General features: G+C 33.2%; 1 protein-coding gene across 1 annotated transcript; it reads right to left on the bottom strand.

Moving 5' to 3' along the window:
- Window positions 1-265: 265 nt before the first annotated feature.
- LOC149093504 (uncharacterized) lies at window positions 266-1,811 on the bottom strand. The gene is made up of 2 exons (XM_089268960.1): window positions 1,578-1,811; window positions 266-1,469 (listed from the first exon to the last, which is right to left on the bottom strand). The coding sequence occupies exons 1-2, from the start codon at window positions 1,627-1,629 to the stop codon at window positions 661-663; spliced, it is 861 nt and encodes a 286-aa protein (XP_089125086.1). The 5' UTR covers window positions 1,630-1,811; the 3' UTR covers window positions 266-660.
- Between the last annotated feature and the right edge of the window lie 14,053 nt (window positions 1,812-15,864).

Genomic DNA, 15,864 nt, shown 5'->3' with positions numbered 1-15,864 from the left:
ACGAAATCGGCCAGAACTGTTTATAAATTGAAAAAGTATTCGATCCATGATGTGAGCCAACAACTTTTGTTTACAAATAATAGGTTTCAGCTCGATAAATCTTATGTTCACAGCGAGCGATCGGTTTAACTTGAAATCGATCTAATTTGTTTTACAGAAAAAGCAATATACATGTATAAATGTAGTTTATAAATGCCTTGTAGGCTGAATGTACTGTCGTAATGTGGTGAAGTAAAATAAATCAAATTCAATAGGTTACCATGAATTTAAGTGAACATTCATTTTATTTCATACAAATTACATTTATTTTACAGAGCAGGGCAACGATTGATTTTTAATTGTACAGTAGTGAATAAATCTTGAAAATTTAAAGTTGGCTTGGCTAAGATTTTGCTTCGTCTGGAGTATCACCTGATACATACCATGGTGGACCGTAATCTTCTATGGGTTTTTCTGAAGGAGAAACAATGATTTCTCGAGTTTCCGCATCCAAACGAAATTCATAGACCTTGTTTTTTTCTTTAACTTCAGCTTTGATGAATAGTAAAATTTTGTCTAATGCAATGAGACATTTTTTCTGAGCTTCAGCGTGATATTTTGTTTTCAGCAGACTAGCTGGAAGCACATCCAATTTACGAAGAGTGAAATCTCCATCAAGATCTAGATTCCAGATTTGATGAAATGTAAAATTTTATCCAGAGCATTGAAACTTTTTTTCTGAGCTGCAGCGTGATATTTTGTGTTCAGGCTACTGACTGGCAACACATCCAATTTACGAAGAGTAAAATCCTTATCGAGATCTCCACAGATAAGTGTTTCAACGCCACTAACCAAAGCAGATGCCCACCAGTACAGATGACGATAAAATGAGATATTGAAATCTCCGTATTTCCCGTACAGATTACGCATAAGTTTCAGAGCTGCAAAGTTGGCTTGGTCAATCGGTTTATCTACATCATCTTTACTCATAACAAACTCCGTAAAACCAGTGTGTAATATACGATGTTGACCAATTTTTGATATTGAAACGGCGCTTAGTATATCCGTCTCAGTGTTAGAGTTAGTTTCCCGATCTTCAACTGCTTTAGTTATCTTTCTGATAACATTCAATCTTGCATAACTCATTTTATTGGTTTTTATAGGATTATATTGGGGTTTAGACTCTACTTTGTCTTCAATAATATTTTTGTCAGCCAAATACAAGAAGATTTCATTTCGGGTTTTGTATGCATGAATAACCCAATCATTTGCTTCATACCATGAAAGCATTATAAACTTTAATTCCATAGTTGAACATATGAAATCAATCTGCTGTTTTGGATCGCCCTGATGAGTTAGACCTTTAATAATTTCGTCATTTTCATTAATCCAACGCATGAAATCCGACCATCGACATGCAAGTGCACATGTATCGGATTCAGGATTGTACCCTTCGGCAGCTTTAAATGGCTCGTCCAGTTCAGTCGAGACTATATATTTTAACGATGAATTATCAGGACAATATACTATTTCATAATTTTCATCATAGTAGGTTGAAAAACATGAAATCCTTTGTGGTCCAATGAATTTAACCTTACTTGTTTCGGGTAAAAACTCGAGATCCAAAGCATCTTTTCTGATCCTTCCCATTTCACAATTTGACACTTATGTAACACAATACAAAATAATATAAATTACAAATTGAGGGTAAATCAATTCCTCTAATAAAATAGTTTCAGAGAATGGCTGAACTTCCTCATAGCAAGAAACCAGCTGATTCTATTTTTTGAGCGTTAGATGTCTCTACTTCAAAAACAGCAAAATGTTTAATCAGAAAATAGTTTTTGCAGAATTGTTAGGAAACGCTAATGACATCGAAGCCTGATACCTTTCTGAACGAAGTACAATGACTTCCCAAGAATAAAGTATTAATCTTTGATGACTTCTTTAGTTTCCGAATCCGAATGAAAGTTATACATCATTTTTTTTCTTGAACTCAAGATTTGATTAAATCTATAATTTTGGCAAAGCAGTTGGACATTTGTTTGTGTGGAGTATTTTCATTAGCACACTGACAGGTATACACTTCGTGCAAGAATTACAAATACATTGGTTTTTAGCGATAACTTTTTTAATATTTTTTTTCTGCAATTGGATTGCATATTTGGTGTCATCATGAGTTAAGCTATTGGCTAGCGATAAAATCCCATTATGATCCTGAGAAGCCAATAAGTTTCAATTATGCAAGATTCAAATTCAGGAAGATAGCTGAACAAGTTGAAGAGAGAAAATCAGACTCACTAAAATGGACGGCACTGCCTTTTTCAGAAATCGTATAATCCTCTTACAATTTAGATAGTTGTTAGATAGTTCTGAGTTTGTGATAAGTATTAAAGATGATATTGACAAGCCAATTGATTAAGCAAACTTTGTAGCTTTGAAGCTTAAGCAAAACCTGAACCGTTTTCAAGTCCCACAAAATATTAACCAACTTTTTATGAAACATCCCTTTCGAACATCAAGTTTCAAACGTCAATATATTTAATCAAGATAGGAATACTTCGGCAACCATGCGAATTAAAACCTGTTGATTTATTGAAAATTTGAAAAGCATTGAAAATTTTCATCGAAATAAAATTAAAATTTATTTATTTGAATAAGTTTATATGAATGACAACTGAAATTGACTAACTTTAGATAGAAAGTAATGAGTGCTTTTGAAATTTGGAGTTGCATAGCTAAGATTTTGCTTGGTCTTGAATATCACCTGGTAAATTCCAAGGTGTAATGAAAGCTTTTATGGGTATTTTTGTTAAAGGAGACTCAATTATTTCTGAGCTGCAGCATGATATTTTGTGTTAAGTATACTGGCTGGAAGCACATCCAATTTACTGAGAGTAAAATCCTCATCAAGATCTCCACAGATGAGTGTTTCGACTCCAGCAACCAGTGCAGAGGTCCACCAATACAGATGACGATAAAATGAAATATTAAAACCTGTGTTACGTCCTCTAAAAAGGTAGGGTATGAGTTTCAGTGCTGCAAAGTTGACTTGATCAATTGGCTTATTCACATCATCTTTATCTGCCACAAACTCTGTAATACCAGCATGTAATATACGATGTTGACCAATTTTTGAAAATGAAACGGCGCTTAGTATATCCGTCTCAGTGTTAGAGTTAATTTCACGTGCTTCAATTCGTTTAGCTATCTTTCTGGTTACATCCAATCTTGCATAACTCATTTTATTGGTTTTCCTAGGATTATATTGGGGTGTGGGCTCTACCCCATGCAATTTACGTATGCTGTCTTCGATAGTCTTTCCATCGGATAAATGTATAAAAATTTCATCTCCGATTCTGTATGCAAATATAGTCCAGTCACTTTCTTCATAACATGAAAGCATTGTTTTTTTAATTCCAGATTTGTACATATAAAATCAATCTGCTGTTGAGGATCGTTGCGAGGATTTGGACCTTTAATAATTTCTTCATGTTTGTCCATCCAGTGCATGAAATACAGCCATATGCTTGGAAGATCACATATCTCAAGGATACAAAAGATTCAGGATTGTATCCTTCAAGACAATTGATTGGTATGTTTAACTTGGTGGCGTCTAGATACCTCTGCGATGAATTATCAGAGCGATATACTTCTTTTCGTTCTTTGTCATAGTAGCTTGAAAAACTTGTAATCCTTTCTGGTCCAATAAATCTAACCTTACTTGTTTCGGGTAAAAACTCGAGATCCAAAGCATCTTTTCTGATCCTTCCCATTACAATTTGATACTTATTTAAACACAATACAAAAATATAATAATATCAATCACAATTTGGAAATGTTGTGTAGTTAAATAGAGAGTAAATGAACGTCTCTTATAAAATAAAATCAGAAAATGCCTGAACTAACTCATCCAGCCTGACAAGTTTCTTGATTAAACTTTGTGTGCTTATAGACCTCTACAAGCTGAGTCCAAATGTGTGTCATTTTATTCGGAGATACCCCTAGAGGTGAAAGTCATACTCAAAAACGGACGTATTGAAACGCGTATTGAAATATAAACTAAATCTGAAAGAAATTAATTTCTATCCGTTTTTGTCATTTATTTGTGCATGCATGTGACAATTGTGTTAATTGTGTCTTTTCAGTAACAACCATTGAAACTCATGCAAAACTTGTTCAGAAGACGAGAAATCTTTTCATATTTCATTTTATCGTCACCTGTATTGGTAGGAATCTGCTTTGGTTTGTGGCGTCGAAACACTTATTTGTGGAGATTTTGATGAGAATTTTGCTCGGAGTAAATTGGATGTGCAATTAATGTTTTGTACTTAGCCTTTATTTGAAAGTTGTTTTAATTATGAATTAAATCTAAACATTTGGCTTTTAAAGATCGGATCTATGAATAAGCAATTTCCCTGGTAACTTCGCACTTTGAGGGATAATTGTCAGAAATATATTAAATTTTACACTATTGCACTTCGTTATGCACATTTTGAGCTTATTGGATTAGTTTATTGACACAGCTGAGAATAGAATTACCATTTGAATAATTTATATTGACGAATGACTATTTGTAATTGGCGCTTACAATCGCATCTACAATAACTTTGCTTCAGTTACTCAACTGGTGAATTCAGGGATTCTATAAGTTTACAATTACATTAGTTTAATGGATATTTTGATAGACGCCATCTACTATACGTAATATGCTTAATAATATGCTTGGTAATAAACACGCTCACTTACCATTTGTCACCCTGTAGTAGACGGCGCTTATCAAAGATTGCCTTGTGCGTGGAACTAGTGTATTTATTTTTTATTTTTTTATGCTTTTGCTTTAAAGTTTGTGTAATTTTATAACAGTATTTAACAGTTTTACATTTTGTAATTTCAATTTATATTTTACCATTTGTGAACAGTTTTCAATTTGGAAAATGGGAAGAATCAGAAGAGATGCTTTGGATCTCAATTTTTTACCCGTAACAAGTGATGTTAGATTTATTGGACCAAAGAGGATCGGGTGTTTTTCAACTTACTATGACAACGAGAATCAACTGGCTTATCGACCTGATAACTCATCACAAAAATATTTAGTCTCGACTGAATTGAACGAGCCGCTGTATTGTCTCGAAGAATTCAATCCTGATACTGATAGATGTTTACTTCCAAATACATGGCCAAATTTCTTTCGCTGGATTAGTTCAAATGAGGGAATCATTCATCGCTCAACTTCGGCAAATTCAAAATCATCAATAGATTTCATCTGTTCAAACGCCGCATTGAAACATATAATGCTTTCGCCCTTCACTAAAGTTGATTGGATTATCAATGCTATTAAAATTAAAAGGACCATCTTCATGTTTGTGAGCGATGAAGATCCATCAAAAAAGAGGAAACAGCAGTCTGACAATAATACTCGTCAGAATAAACTTGCCTATTCAAGATTCAAAGTAATCAAGAAGATAACTAAACAAGTTGTAGAAAGAGAATCAGACTCAAACACGGAATGGGACGTTCTCAGCACTGTAACTATTTCAGAAATCGGTCAACATCATGTACTGCACTTAGGTAATTCTGAGTTTGTTATAAGCAAAGATGAGTTAGAGAAACCAATTGATCAAGCCAGCTTTGCAGCTTTGAAACTTGGACCAAAACTGTACAAAAGAGATGCCCAAGATTTTAATATCGAGCATTACCGTCTTATGTATTGGTGGGCATCTGCTTTGCTTTGTGGCGTCGAAACACTTATCTGTGGAGATCTTAATAAGGATTTTACTCTTCGTAAATTGGATGTGCTTCCAGCCAGTCTGCTCAACAAAAAAGCTTCATATGGTCGGAAAAAATGTCTCATTGCATTGGACAAAATTTTAGATTTCATAAAATCTAAAGTTAACGAAAGCAACAAGTTTTACGATATTCGTTTCAATGCGGACTCTAAAGATGTTACCGCGCCTCTTTCAGATAGTCTCTTTGAAGATTCAGTTCCGCCAAAGATTGCTGTTTCTCTTAGCATGCTTAAAAATTTGAATTTTGAAGCTACCCAAAACTCAAGTGGTGTCAATGCTTAACAACTAATATGTATTTACAAGAAATCGATAATCTGTAAACAAAATAGTTGCAAAATTTACATATCATGTTGACTTTGGAATGTATACTATTTTGTAACGTCAATCATATTTTATTAATTGCATATATATATATTGCCTAATATCTGCAATTCTTGTTGTTTAATCAGACCCGATTAAAGATATCAATGTTTATAACATTTTTTGAAAAGCTCGTTTTTCTCAACATTTCTTCACATTATGTTCAACCTTATTTTGCGGCTCATTTGAGGGCCAAATCTTTTTGATAAAGTAAAATATGTCAGTGAAAATGGATTGAATATTGAAACTGGCATAAAATGATCATAAAGCAAGTGTAATCGTTTACTCTAATGCCTCGGTTGAATCCTTGTCATCGTTCTTGTCTACAAGAATAGCCTTCAAAATTAATACTACAATTATAATTAGGATATATCTTTTAGGCTGAATGAGAAATAAGAAATTCAATAATCAAGAATTTAAGTTAAGATTTATTTAATTCTATTCATACAAAATTAATTGATCTTTCAGAGCTGAACAACGATTGATTTTTAATTTTACATTAGTGAATAAATCTTGATAATTTAAAGTTGGCATGGCTAAGATTTTGCTTGATCTGGAGTATCACCTGATATATACCATGGTGGACCGTAATCTTCGATGGGTTTGTGTGAAGGAGACACAATGACTTCTTTAGTTTTCACATCCAAACGAAATTCATAAACCTTGTTTTTTTCTTTAACTTCAGATTTGATGAAATGTAAAATTTTGTCTAAAGTAATGAGACATTTTTTCCGCTCATATGCAGTTTTTTTGTCAAGCAAACTGGCTGGAAGCACATCCAGTTTACGAAGAGTAAAATCTTTATCAACATCTCCACAGATAAGTGTTTTGACGCCACTAACCAAAGCAGAGGCCCAGCAATACTTATGATGATGAAATGGAATATTGAATTCTCCGTTTTTCCATTTGTACAAATTATGCATAAGTGTCAAAGCTGCGAAGTTGGCTTGGTCAATTGGCTTATCTGTATCATCTTTACTCATCACAAATTCTGTATAACCCGTGTGTAATATACGATGTTGACCAATTTTTGAAAATGAAACGGTGTTAAGCATATCCGTCTCAGTGTTAGAGTTTGTTGTACGCTCCTCAACTGCTTTAGTTATCTTTCTGAGAACATTCAATCTTGCATAATTCATTTTATTGGTTTTCATAGGATTATATTGTAATTTTGACTCTATTTTGTCTTCAGTAATGTTTCTTTCAGCCAAATACAAGAAGATTTCATTTCTGGTTTTGAATGCATGAATAATCCAACCATAGGCTTCAAAGTATGAAAGCATCATATGCTTCAATTCAGTATTTGCACTTATGAAATGAATCTGCTGTTGAGAATCGGTCTGATGAGTTAGACCTTTAATACTTTCGTCATTGTCACCAATCCAGCGCATGAAATTCGACCATCGACTTGAAAGTGAACATATATCGGATTCAGGATTGCATCCTTCAGCACATTTAAATGGCTCGTCCAGTTCAGTTGAGACTAAATATTTTAACGATGATTTATCAGAGCGATATACGCCTTCATAATTTTCATCAAAGTAGGTTGAATAATATGAAATCCTTTGTGGTCCTTTAAATCTAACCTTACTTGTTTCGGGTAAAAACTCGAGATCCAAAGCATCTTTTCTGATTCTTCCCATTTTACAATTTGACACTTATTCACAAACAATACAAGGATAATATGAATCAAAACTTGAAAATTTTGCAAATGTCAAAAGACTAAATAAACGCCTCTAATGAAATAAAATTTTAATCAGAAAATTGGGAATTTCATTAGAGTTGTTTTAGAGCACAATGATATCTGATAATGATACCTATCTGAATGAGAGACAATGACTACTGAAGATTAAAGTATTTATCTTTGATTGCTCCAAACAAGTGTTTGTCTGTTTGAAGTCCAGAACAATTTTGAAGGTACAACAATGGATGGGCCAAATCTTTAACTCTACTTTTCAACTTTGTGTCATATTTGACAACAAACTGGCAAAAATGGGCAATAACGGGTAAAAATAAATTTCTTTCAAATTTTGACTTGATAGGGTTGTAGGGACATAAAAACGAAACTAATTTGTTCGATTTAAAAGTTTCAATGATCCACAGTTCTCAAGAAAACCGGGTTCAAAGTTGAAACTTGGAAAGCTTTTTGTACAATTATGGAAGCAGATTTTTCCCTGAAAATCACCGTACTGATGTATCTTTTGATGACAACCAGGAAATGCATTCATTTTGAGTAATGGAACTTTTCTTTTTCTGTAAAACAGGTTAGTTCGATTTGCAGGCAAGTCGATCGCTTTCTGTAGCCGTAAGAGTTTACGACCCGAAATTTATTATTGGTCCATAAAAATTGTGTGCTTACATCATGAATTGAATAATTTTATCAATTTAATAAAGATGCTCTTGATTCTCGCCATTGAAGTTCCTTCTAACTCAAAATATTTGGATTCAGCTTTAAAAATCAAGTCTCAAATCTGACAACATAACTATTATACTTGTAAGAACTCTTTTTGTAGCATCTTGAATGCTTTGATATTGCAATAAATTATAGCCCATAATTAAACCTAACGTTTGGTCAAAGAACAGTGATTGTAGAAAATACCATTCTCAAAATATTTTTTGCTGAAAGTTTTTAGGTAAATGGACAAAATCAAGAGAACTGTTGATAAATTAATGTATTGATCAAGTATTCAATCCATAATGTTAAGCAACAATTTTTATGGACAAATAATAAGTTTCAGCTCGATAAATCTTACGATCACAGGAAGCGATCGGCTTAACTTAAAATCGATCTAATCTGTTTTACAGAAAAATTTAAGTTCTATTGCTCAAAATAAGTACAATTTCTGGTTGGTTAGTAAAAGATACATCAGTACTATGAGTTTTATGAAAAAAATTGTTTCCACAATTGTACAAAAAGCTTTCCAAGCTTCAACTTCGAACCCGTTTCTTGAAAACTATTGATCTTAGAAATTTTTAAATCCCATAAATGAACTCAGTTCCTATGTCACTACAGATCAGCAGAGTCTGAATTTGTAAGAAATGAATTTTTACCCGTCTTTTGGCCATTTTTGTCAGTTTGTGTATAAATGTGACCATTCTGTTGATTGTGTTTTTTAGTGACAACCCTTTGAAACTCACGCAAAACTTGTTCAGAGGACGTATGAAATCTTTTTTATTTCATTTCATCGTCATCTGTATTGCTTTGCTTTGTGGTGTCAACACACTTATAACTGTGGGTATCTTGATGAAGGGTTACTTTGAGTAAATTGGATGTGCTTCTGCCGTTTTTCACACGTCTTGTCGTAATTTCATAAATTTCTCAGCCTTTATTTCAGAGTGGTTTTAACTATGAATTAAATCTAAACATTTTTAACTTGCAAGGATCAGCTCTATGAATAAGCCATTTCCCTGGTATATTCGCACTTCGATGGATAGCTGTCAGAAATATTGTAAATTTTAAACTATCGGAAATCTTAATTTTAATCTTTTAATCGTTAACATTCGAGATGCACATTTTGAGCTTATTGAGCTTAACATAGGTGAGAATAGAATTACCATTTGATTAATTTATATTGACGAATGACTATTTGTAATTGGCGCTTACAGTCGCATGTACAATAACTTTGCTTCAGTTACTCAACTGGTAAATTCAGGGATTCTATAAGTTCACAATTCATCTTTTGTCTGTCTTTTATTTTTCATGCTTTTGCTTTAAAAGTTTATGCTATTGCAATTTTATAACAGTATTTAACAGTTTTACATTCTGTAGTTTCAATTTATATTTTACCATTTGTGAATAGTTTTCAATTTGGAATATGGGAAGAATCAGAAGAGATGCTTTGGATCTCAATTTTTTACCATTAACAAGTGCTGTTAGATTTATTGGACCAAAGAGGATCGGGTGTTTTTCAACTTACTATGACAACGAGAATCAACTGGCTTATCGACCTGATAACTCATCACAAAAATATTTAGTCTCGACTGAATTGAACGAGCCGATACATTGTCTAGAAGGATTCAATCCTGATACTGATAAATGTTTACTTCCAGATACATGGCCAGATTTCTTTCGCTGGATTCGTTCAAATGAGGAAATCATGTCTTGTCTAACTTCGGACAATTCAAGATCATCAATAGATTTCATCAGTTCAAACTCCGTATTGAAACATATAATGCTTTCGCCCCTCACTGAAGTTGATTGGATCATCAATGCTATCAAAATTAGAGAGACCATCTTCCTCTTTGTAAGCGATGAAGATGCATCAAAAAAGAGGGAAAGAGAGTCCCCCAATGATAATTATCAAAACAAACGTGCCTATTCAAAATTCAAAGTAATCAGGAAGATAACTAAACAAGTTGCAGAGAGAGAATCAGAATCAAACGCTGAATTGGACGTTCTCAGTACTGTGTCGATTTCAGAAATCGGTCAACATCGCATAATGCACTTAGGTAATTCCGAGTTTGTTACAAGCAAAGATGAATTAGAGAAGCCAATTGATCAAGCCAGCTTTGCAGCTTTGAAACTCAAGAAAAACTTGTCTAAAGGACGTAACGGGGTGTTTTTTCGAAATATGTATTGGTGGGCATCTGCTCTGATTTGTGGAACCGAAACACTTATCTGTGGAGATTTTGATAAGGATTACACTCTACGCGAATTGGATGTGCTTCCAGCCAGTAGGCTCAACAAAGATACTTTAGCCAGTCAGAAAAAATGTTTCATTACATTGGACAAAATTTTAGATTTCATAAAATCTAAAGTTAACGAAAGCAACAAGTTTTACGATGTCCATTTCAATGCAAAAAAATCTAGCAGAGAGGTTACCGCGACTCTTTCAGTTGGTCTCTTAGAAGATTCTGTTTCACCGCAGCTCTTCTCTTGCCATCCTTCAAAAGCAACCAAAAACACAAGTCGTGTCAATGCTTAACACCTACTTTGTATTTATTATTTTGTTTCAAAACTTACAGATTGCTTGACTTATTTCATATCATGTTGACTTTGGAATATATTATATTTTGTAGCGTCAATCATATTTGATTTTCATGTCTTATTGTTTAATCAGACCCATTAAAGATTTTAATGTTTTTAACATTTTTTGAAAATTTAGTTCGTTTGTCTCTGCATTTCTTTTCATTATGCTCAACCTTATTTTGCGGCTCGTTTTGAGGGTCAAATCTTTTTTGTTGAAGTAAAATACGTCAGTGAAAATGGATTGGATATTGAAACTTGCATGAGATAATCATAAAAGGAAGTGTAATCGTTTACTCTATTGCCTCGGTTCAAGCCTCGGCATCGTCCTTGTCTACAAGAATCACCCTCAAAATTAATACTAATTTAGATATGTCTTATAGGCTGAATGTAATATCAGAAATTAGGTTGTCAAGAATTTAAGTTATCATTAATTTTATTCCATTCATACAAATTTAATTTATTTTACAGAGCAGACAACGATTGATTTTTAATTATACAGAAGTGAGTGAATTTTACAATTTAAAGTTGTCATGGCTAAGATTTTGCTTGATCTGGAGTATCACCAGATGTATACCATGGTGGACCGTAATCTTCTATGGGTTTGTCTGAAGGAGACACAATGACTTCTTTAGTTTTCACATCCAAACGAAATTCATAAACCTTGTTTTTTTCTTTAACTTCAGATTTGATGAAATGTAAAATTTTGTCTAAAGTAATGAGACATTTTTTCCGCTCATATTCAGTTTTTCTGTCAAGCAAACTAACTGGAAGCACATCCAATTTACGCAGAGTAAAATCTTTATCAACATCTCCACAGATAAGTGTTTTGACGCCACTAACCAAAGCAGAGGCCCACCAATACATATGACGATAAAATGGAATATTGAAATCTCCGTATTTCCCGTACAGATTATGCATAAGTTTCAAAGCTGAAAAGTTGGCTTGGTCAATTGGCTTATCTACATCATCTTTACTCATCACAAACTCTGTATAACCAGTGTGTAATATACGATGTTGACCAATTGTCGATAATGAAACGGCGCACAGTGTATCCGTCACAGTGTTGGAGTTCCTTGCGCGTTCCTCAACTGCTTTAGTTATCTTTCTGATAACATTCAATCTTGCATAACTCATTTTATTGGTTATCACAGGATTATATTGTGGTTTAGACTCTATTTTGTCTTCAGTAATGCTCTTCTCAGCCAAATACAAGAAAATTTCATTTCGGGTTTTGTATGCATGAATAATCCAACCATAGGCTTCAAAGTATGAAAGCATCATATGCTTCAATTCAGTATTTGCACTTATGAAATGAATCTGCTGTTGCGAATCGGTCTGATGAGTTAGACCTTTAATAATTTCGTCATTGTCATCAATCCAACGCATGAAATCCGACCATCGGCCTGAAAGTGAGCATATATCAGATTCAGGATTGCATCCTTCAGCACATTTAAGTGGCTCGTCCAGCTCAGTTGAGACTAAATATTTGAGCGATGAATTATCAGGACAATAAACTACTTCATAATTTTCATCAAAGTAGGTTGAATAACATGAAATCCTTTTTGGTCCTTTAAATTTAACCTTACTTGTTTCGGGTAAAAACTCAAGATCCAAAGTATCTTTCCTGATTCTTCCCATTTCAGTGAAATAATTCACAATTGGCACTTTTTCACACAATACAAAAAAATATGAATCACAAATTGAGAGTAAATCAACGCCTCTAATGAGCACCTATGCATAAATCTCGTTTATTGCGCATTGTAGGAGTAGAGACATCTAACGCCCAAAAAGTAGAGCTTGCTAATTTTTATTTAAGTAGCTGTAAATTACAGTAGCTTACAATTAAATTAGCTTACCCTTTAATAAATTGACTCATAAAGCTAATTCATCTTCAGAGACTGTAATTTACAGTCATCGTAGCAAGAAACCAGCTCATTCTATTTTTACTAGCGTTAGATGCCTCTACTTCAAAAACAGCAAATAAGCGAGGCTCAAGTGTAGGATCAGAAAATAGTTTTTGCAGAATTGTTAGGAAACGATAATGATATCGAAGGATGATAACTTTACAATAAGGAAGTACAATGACTTCCCAAGAATAAAGTATTAATCTTTGATGACTTCTTTAGTTCCCACATCCAAATGAAAGTTAACCAACATATTTTTTTCGAACTGCAGATTTGATTAAATCTAAAATTTTATTGAAAGCAATTGGACATTTGTGTGGGAAGGTTAAACCTTTCGTGTTAAAGTAAAATACTGTGGTGTAAATGGATTGGGTATGGAAACTGACAATGAAATAATAAATGGAAGTGTAAAAACTCGAATCGAAAAGGCTTCGAATCAAGTGGCCGAGGAAGATGTGAAAACGTAGATTTTGTCCACTCAAGTGGTCTTAATCTTGGAAGATAATTATTAGCCACTCAAATGGTCAATATACCCATAGAGATCTACTATTTGTCTAAAACTTTTCATGAACATTAATAAGATGCTTTAAACTTACAGTATTTGTACTTGTATAATATTGAATAATATAGTATTTTAATATATTTTAGCCCATGATAAAATCTAATGATTGGTCTGCTTTCGTTAGTAACAATCAACCCTTTAATCATTTCATATCACTTGCTAAATTTGACCGAAAGAAAAGTAAAGAGATCGAGAAATCGCCTTTTAACAAAATAAGGTCATCAAGAATTTGAGATAAAATTAATTTATTTGAATCAGTTTCAATGAAACACAACCGAAGTTGACTGACAAGTGAGTCGCAATTTTTCTCAGTTTGTTTTCATTCATCCAAATTTGATTTATTTTACAGAGCAGAGCAAAGATTGATTTTTAATTGTAGTGAATATATTTTGATAATTTAAAGTTGCCATGGCTAGGATTTTGCTTGATCTGGAGTATCACTTGATGTATACCATGGCGGAATGAATGTTTCTAAGGGTTCTTTCGAAGGAGACACAATGACTTCTCGAGTTTCCGCATCCAAATGAAAATCATAAACCTTGTTTGTTTCTTTAACTTCAGATTTGATGAAATGTAAAATTTTATCCAAAGCAGTGAGACATTTTTTCTGAGCTGCAGCGTGATATTTTGTGTTCAGGCTACTGACTGGAAGTACATCCAATTTACGTAGATTAAAATCCTTATCGAGATCTCCACAGATAAGTGTTTCAACGCCACTAACCAAAGCAGATGCCCACCAATACATATGGCGATAAAACGAAATATGAAAATCTTTTTTATCTCTTCTGAACAGGTGATTTATGAGTTTCAAAGCTGCAAAGCTGGCTTGATCGATTGGCTTATCTACATCATCTTTACTCATCGCAAACTCTGTATAACCAGAGTGTAATATACGATGTTGGCCAATTTGCGATAATGAAATGGTGCTAAATATATCCATCTCAGTGTTACAGCTTGTTTCACGTTCTTCAACTGCTTCAGTTATCTTTCTGATTACGTTAAATCTTGCATAATTTATCTTATTGGTTTTCTTAGGGTCGTATTGGGGTTTTGACTCTATTTTGTCACTAATCTCTTCATCTTCACTCAAATACAAGAAGATTTCACTTCTAGTTCTGTATGCATGGATAATCCAATCACTTTGTTCATACAATGAAAGCATTATACTCTTCAATTCCATATTTGTGCATATAAAATCAATCTGCTGTTGTGAATTATTTTCAGGAGTCAGACCTCGAATAACTTCGTCATTATCACCAATCCAGCGCATGAAATACGGCCATACCATTGGAAGTACACATAAATCAGATTCAGGATTGAATCCTTCAAGACAGTTGATCGGTGTGTCCAACTTAGTCACATCTAGATATCTTTGCGATGAATTATCAGAGCGATGTACTTCTTTATGTTCCTCATCAAAGTAAATTGAATAATATGAAATCCTTTCTGGTCCAATAAATTTAACCTTACATGTTTCGGGTAAAAACTCGAGATCCAAAGCATCTTTTCTAATCCTTCCCATTTCACGATTTACACTTATCCACACACAATACAAGAATAATATGAATCAAAACTTGAAAATTTTACAAATTTTATAAGAGTAAATTAACGTCTCTAATAAAATTATAATCAGAAAAATTGGAAGTTTCCTTAGAGGTGCTTTAGAGTAAATGATGAATCTAAGGATGATACCTTTCTAAATGAGAGACAATGAATACCAAAGATTAAGTTATTTATCTTTGATGACTTCAAAGAAGTGTTTGTCTGTTTGAAGGTGCAAATCTGTAGTTATATTAACTCGATTGGCCAAATCTTTCACTCTAATTTTCAACTGATCTTATAATCAATGTTAAATTACTTACTACAACTTTATTAGCCAGAATCAATGACTCAATGAACCAATTTAATAGTGATTAACCACCAGTGTTTGCAATTGGCGCCTAAAGCCTAACCATTTGAGCTTACAATTTATTTAGCCAATAGATTGTAGACTCTATCATAACGAGGAAAGGTTGAGATTTTAATGATTAATTTAAAGGCTAAATCGAATTGCAACCGAGTTTTAAATTATTTAGATTTTTATTTGTATAAAATATTCATAAATTTCAATCATTCAAGACAAGCTGAATCATCGATTGATGCTCATTGTAATTTCAATCAGCATTATAAAGTCATTCAAGTTGGATGAAGATTCAAGTTCAAGGAGAATGCAATGACTCAATATTCAGAACTTTATCACCACTTTTACAAGTCAACCCATTTTACAAAGACATAACGAAAGATCGATTCTTAAATCATTAC

This window comes from Tetranychus urticae, chromosome 3 (genome assembly GCF_039701765.1).
Source record: "Tetranychus urticae isolate SD_2017Ah chromosome 3, NJAU_TeUrti_SD_1.0, whole genome shotgun sequence".
Lineage (NCBI taxonomy): Eukaryota > Metazoa > Arthropoda > Arachnida > Trombidiformes > Tetranychidae > Tetranychus > Tetranychus urticae.
This window is presented reverse-complemented; position numbering and strand designations above follow the sequence as displayed.